Source organism: Balaenoptera ricei, chromosome 8 (assembly GCF_028023285.1).
Source record: "Balaenoptera ricei isolate mBalRic1 chromosome 8, mBalRic1.hap2, whole genome shotgun sequence".
In the NCBI taxonomy this organism is placed as follows: Eukaryota; Metazoa; Chordata; class Mammalia; order Artiodactyla; family Balaenopteridae; genus Balaenoptera; species Balaenoptera ricei.
The window spans coordinates 12,465,457-12,471,456 of record NC_082646.1 but is presented as its reverse complement, the minus strand read 5'-3'; the positions used below and the strand labels follow the sequence as shown (position 1 = coordinate 12,471,456).

General features: G+C 57.3%; 1 protein-coding gene across 5 annotated transcripts in view; it reads left to right on the top strand.

Annotated features, from left to right (window-relative positions):
* The first annotated feature begins 1,027 nt into the window (after window positions 1-1,027).
* Window positions 1,028-6,000, top strand: part of POU2F3 (POU class 2 homeobox 3) — an 80,452-nt gene continuing 75,479 nt past the window's right edge. For 3 of the 5 annotated variants that reach the window (XM_059930193.1, XM_059930190.1, XM_059930196.1), the window contains exon 1: window positions 1,028-1,108. In XM_059930193.1, coding sequence (XP_059786176.1) covers window positions 1,081-1,108 — 28 coding nt within the window. In that variant the 5' untranslated portion in view covers window positions 1,028-1,080. Of the gene's footprint in view, window positions 1,109-5,511; window positions 5,658-6,000 lie in introns of all 5 variants that reach the window. The other 2 variants (XM_059930194.1, XM_059930192.1) reach the window with 1 other exon arrangement.

Sequence of the window (6,000 nt, the reverse complement as noted above, 5' to 3'; positions counted from 1 at the left end):
GGTGACGAGTCTATGATGGGTGCTGCAGAGAGCACTGGAGTGGGAGTCCAGAGACCTGATCCCAGCCAGGTTCCTTCCATCACTAGGGAATTGTGTGCCTTTGGACAAGTCACTTCCCAGCTCTGTAAATGAGGAGGTGGATGTCCCACAGCCCCTGACACTAGTAAATACCTTCCACATCATACTCTCACAGAGCCTCGCAGCAACCTGGGACCTGGTAGGCCAGGCAAGAGACACTGTCTTCACCCAGAAAATGTGATAATTAGCTGGGCCCCATCTAGGTCCCAGGATGTGGTGAGGATGCACGGGGGGGGGGGGCCTAGGTGAGCTTGACCACCTGCTAACTTCAGATAGATAGATGCCAGTTAAGATTAGCACCTGCCCCATTTTACGGCTGAGTAAACTGAGTTCAGGGAGATGATGAGCCTTGTCTCATGTCACACAGCCGGTAAGCGGCTGAGAGGTAGGATTCCAACACCAGATGCTTCCCAGCGCACTCCCGCGGCTTCTCCAAACACTTCCAGAGCTCCTCGCAGGGCTGGGGAGTCTGTCCAGACGGAAGCTCAGCCCGCCCCCCGACCCCCACGCTGTTTAATCCGCCAGGGGGTCCTCAGTAGGGCAAGCTGGCGGGCCGGGCGCGGTGGGGAGAGGCCGTTGGCGGGTCCGGGACGGACAGGTGTTCCGCAGGGTCAGGACCCGCCCCGGCAGCACCGCCTGCCCCCTCCCCCGGCCCCCGGCTCCCCGAATGCAAATCGCTGCTTTGCTTGGGCCGGGGGCCAGGCGCGGGGGCCCTGCCAGGGGGCGTGGCCCGCGGCCCCCGCCCCGCCGCGCCGCGCGCTCACCTGGGGAGTGTGGCAATCCCGCCGCGCCGAGTGCTGCCCGGGTGGGCGGGAGGGAGCAGCGGAGCGCACGACGGCTGCGGCGACGGCTCCGGCGGCGGCTCCCGCGGCGGCGGCGGCGGCGGCGGCGGCGGCGGCGGCCGGGGGCGGGAGGAAGGAGACCCTGGCTTCCCCGGGGGCCCGGCTGGGGCAGACGCGAGGGGCCTGGGGGGAAGCTGGCTTTGGCCCCGCCTGGGGCAGGATGGTGAATCTGGAACCCATGCACCCAGGTGAGGGGCGGAGGGCGCGAGCTCTGACAGGTGTCACTGCGCTCGGGCAGGGGCGAAGGACAGGGGCGCCGCTCTCGGGGGGGTCTTGTTCCCCAGCGGCCAGGAGAGGGCAGTGTGGATAGCGGGTCCGCCGGAGCGGGCGGGCGCAGGGTACGTCTGGGGGACTTTGGGGAAGAATGAAGGTAGGGGCTACGGGGTGGAGGGTGGGAGGGCTTCTGAAGCCTCGCATCTGGAGAGCCCTGGCATCTGGAGAGCCCTGGCATCTGGAGAGCCCTGGCATCTGGAGAGCCGCAGCCGTGTGGGACCTGGGCGTGCTGAGCTGTGGTAGTCTCGGGGAAGTTGCCCTGTTCACTGGTTGCAGAAGGGTGGCTCACTGGCTCAGCCAGGGGTGTGGACCTTGGAGTGCAGAAGTGAGGGAAATACGTGTATCCACATGTTGCGTGTTTGGTGTCCCAGGCATTTACGTGAAGTATAGGGAGAGTGGATATTTGTAAGGTCTAGGGGGTGCCTAGGAAAAGTGAGTGGAGCTGGGCATTTACAGAGGCACACCTGGGGCAGGTGCCATGGTGCACATGTATTGATTAGGGCCTAGGGAAGCATGTGTCCGTGTGTATCAGAGGTGAGTCTACCTGTCCCCAGGTGTGTTGGGAGGGGAGGTGGAGCAGACCCCACCCGTGAAGGCGTACCTGCTCCCCTGCTCCGTGAGTCTAGGCAGTGCTGTAAGCCGGTGCGTGGCGGGGCTGGGGGGTCCATGTGCAGGGGCTGAGCGGGAGCTCTGTGGGACCCCACAGGAGGAGCAGCCTGCACAGGGGCCTGTGGGAAAGCGCTTCCATCTCTGTGTCTGTGGGGGGGGGGGGGCGCAGTGAGAGATGCATCCTCTGTGTTCCATGTCCCATGGATTTAGATACCAAGCCCTCCTCTCCTCAGGGGTGGGAACGTAGGCCATGGAAATGCCTTTCCGGGAGTCAGTTTCTCCTGCGTGAAAGGTCTGTGGGCATGGAGTGAACCGAGACCCCTCCATTCACCTTGCTGATCCGTCCTTCCACAGCCGGGCAAGGACCGGAGCTACTAATCCTGGAGGTTGGACTTGGTGTCGGGGTGGGCCTTCTGTAGGTCTGAGGGCCTGAGCAGAGATGCACTTGACGTGCAGAAAGCTGAGCCTGATTTGGCCATTTCAAACCAGCAACTTGCCTCTTAAAGGGGGCAACACCCAATGAATGACCTTCATTAAGGACTTCAGGGCTGTTGACAGGAACTTTGTTACCTCTCTTTTCTGGAGGAAGAGTGAGGGAGTCAATTCTCGTGACCTACCCCAAGGTGCAGGGCAGGCTGGAGGCTTTGGCCCATCCTGGAGCCGCCAATCCTTGAAATCAAGCAGCAGTGGGTGCACGGGGGAGACCCAGTTTTCCAGACGCAGTCCTGGTGGGGCTGAGTGAAAACCAGCAGGCGGTGAGGTGTTAGCTCTGAGCGGATCCCCAGGTGCCAGGACATGCCAGGGAGGGCTCGGTGTGGCGGAAAGAATCATCCAACTGGGTATCATCCAATGGTTGGGGAAAGTCCATTTTCAGACCTTGTAGTACCATGGAGCTGGACATAGCTGGGGGCAGATCCCGGGTTCTCCTTCCTCCACTTTCCGCCAAGAAGGCCTAGGTGTGCATGGGAACGACTTGAAGGCACGCCCCCAGTGGGAAGTTCTTTAGGACCAAGATCAGAGACTTCCAGGGGGTTTTCCACCTCATTGTCTACTGGAGGCTCCTGTTCTGGGGGAAGTGGGAGGAGGGGGGGCAGCTGGGACCCAGCAGGGAGGCCGCCTGGGGGCTAAGAGGATCTAGCCGAGAGCAGGAAAGAGAGGGTGAGGTTGAGGTGAGGAGGCCATCCCTCCATGCCTGGCCTGGGAGGAAGCTCCAGGCTGATGCTTTTCAGAAGCCCGGGCACCTCCCCCAGCCCTGTCCCCTGCAGGCAGACACAAAGGGGGTGACTGAGCTAAAGCCAGGGTGCACTGACTCCTCAGGTGGGGTCTCCGTCTACCTGTCTACCTCGGGTGGGTGACCTGAGTCGTCTCTCTACATTTGCTTGCCACTGCTCCCCAGCCCGCTTCTGTAGTCTGTCTCCCCTCAGGGCTGTCTGGCCTCCCTGTGAGGTTTCCCGGCCCCTCTGTGGTGTTTGGTTCCCCTTTGGAGACCTCAAAGGGATCGCTCAGTTTGGGACTTTCTGTGGGGCCTCTCTGACTAGGTCTCCGTTTGAGGGCTCCCTTTGCTGGGTCTTCTCAGTGGGCTTTTTAGTCCGGGGTCATCTTTGTAAGGTCTGTCATCGAGGGCCCTGCTGTGGGGTCTCTGAGGGAGGATCCGTCTATGGAGTGTCTCCCTGTGGGCCCCTCTCTAGGGTCTCTCAGTCCAGGATCCTCTCTGTGGAAATCTGGTCTCTTCTGAGCCCTATTTTTCCCCTCCCAGCTATCCTGTGTCCTGCAGATGCTTCATAAACAGCACTTGCCCTGTAAATCCCCAGTCCTAGGCCCTTGGGGATTCCCCCTCCATTGATCTACTGCAACAGTTTGGGGGGGATGGAGGGGGAGCAGGGGCACATAAAGTAGTGCATAAGGACCCCCACTCAGCAGCTCCGCAAGCACTGCGGCCCCTGAGTCAGCCCATCTTTTTGCTCTGATAACCTGGGTACCAGCCGTGATTCAGGTTGGCCTGAGACCTCAGCACTTTGTATTTTGTAGAACACCTCTCACGTGGGAGCACAAACACCTGAGCGGGCATGAGGTCACCAGACACAGGGGCACCCCGGCTAAGGAGGGGCTCCTCCCTCCCAGGCCCAAGGCAGGTAGACAAGAGTCAGACAGAAAACTCAAGAGGGAGAGAAGAGATGGAGGAAACAGTGGGAAACCAGCCGGAGGGGGACACCTGGTTAGTCCCAGAGCATCTCTTTTTTGCCCTTTTCCTCACTGTGAGCTGTTCCCTGTCAGGGTTGGGAAAGAAGGATCAAGTCTCACAGACTGATACCAGTTCCAGCTCAGGACCATTGGGTTGGAAGGTCTCTTGAGAGGAAGTGCATTTCTCTTGAAGAAGAGACGAGAGACATCTCCTCCAGAGGAGAGTTGGAGCCCTGGCTAGCTCAGAAGTAGGACCGGTGGGCCCCTTGAATTCCCTCTGGTAGAAGTGCCTGCAGCAGTGGGTGCGGGAGGGAGAAGCAAGGAGGGAATTCCAGTCCCTTCCGAAGAGATGAAGATGGACAGTAGGAGAGAGAGTAGTGGGCCTTTTGCTTTCCTGGCATAGCCTGGGCCCAGGAGGTCCAGGACACTGTGGACACTCAGCCTGCAGCCTGGGGAAGTGCTGCCCCGTGGACTTTGCTCCCGCAGGTTCACACACACATCCTGGTTCACAGATGTGTAAGGAGGGGCTGCTGCTGGGAGTTAAGAGGTTTTACAGATCATCTCAGCCTGACCCTCCATTCAGAATCAAACCCCTGTGCAATCCCAAAGTATCACGATGTTGCTCCCATAATGGGTACATCCAATGAGTACATGTCCTGGCAGAGTGTGGAGCCTTTGACTCCTTCAAAAGTTATTTTTAGACATGATTAGGACAACCTTTTTTTTTTTTTTTTTTAATTATTTATTTATTTATTTATTTATTTTTGGCTGTGTTGGGTCTTAGTTTCTGTGCGAGGGCTCTCTCCAGTTGCGGCAAGCAGGGGCCACTCTTCATCATGGTACGCGGGCCTCTCACTATCACGGCCTCTCTTGTTGCGGAGCACAGGCTCCAGATGCGCAGGCTCAGTAGTTGTGGCTCACGGGCCTAGCTGCTCCGCAGCATGTGGGATCTTCCCAGACCAGGGCTCGAACCCGTGTCCCCTGCATGGGCAGGCAGATTCTCAACCACTGCGCCACCAGGGAAGCCCAGGACCACCTTTTATGCTAATTTAAAAGATCAGAGAGATGGCTTTTGGGTAGAGTTAAAGGTGGTGCAGGGAATGGGTGTTGGGGGAGTGTTTGGGTTACAGGCATAGAATTATGGTTTAGCTAAAAAGTTACCCTTCTTAAACGTCAGATGTTTGAAGTAAGTTGATTCAGAATACCTGGTCATCATCCCACCCTCACTACCTCTTCAACTCTCCCTGTCCCCGTGAGCATTTTTCCCATGAAGTCAGAATTTGGAGAATGCAGATGGCTTCCCAGGTAAAGGACAAATTACGATATTGCTTAGACAGAAAAACCAAAGCTGTTTACTGTAATGGGAGAAGGGGACTCCCATCGAAGAAGCCTAAGTATCTGTTTAGTTAATTCGTTTATCACGTGCTTCCTTTGTGCCAGAAACTGTGCCAGGCAGTTTTCATTCAGTATCTTATTTGCTCCTCACTATAACTCTGGGAAGTATCATTTTTCTCATTTTTTTTTTTAGCTGAGAAAACTGAGGTTCAAATGTGTGGCCGGGGTCCCCCTGTGCTAGTTAGGATGGCACTGGGATTAAATCCAGGTCTGTCTGCTGTCAAAACCCATGCTCTGAATCCTCGGCGCTACTGAAGCAGGTTTAAAAGCCCACTGAGGGTAAGCACTCACCCCCTCCCGCCCCTTCCCAGCAGTCTCTGACGTTTTCTCAGCACTGTTGAAGGATCCCTATGGGGAAGTGTGACTGAGCCGATCTGTAATAGGCAATGCCCAGCTCCGGTGTGGGACTTCATGGGTGGGACAAAGCTAAGCCCATTTCCCCACTGGAGCAGAAAGCGTGGAGTAGCAGAAGCCCTTTGCAGACGTGTCCAGGTGGCCCACACTAGTTACTCTGCATATTCATGCATGACAGACCATACAAAAAGTTTCCAACTGCAGCAGGAAGGACTTTGGTTAGGCTGGAGAAATGCCTTCTTAAGTGTAGTGCACTGAGAGGGGTGGC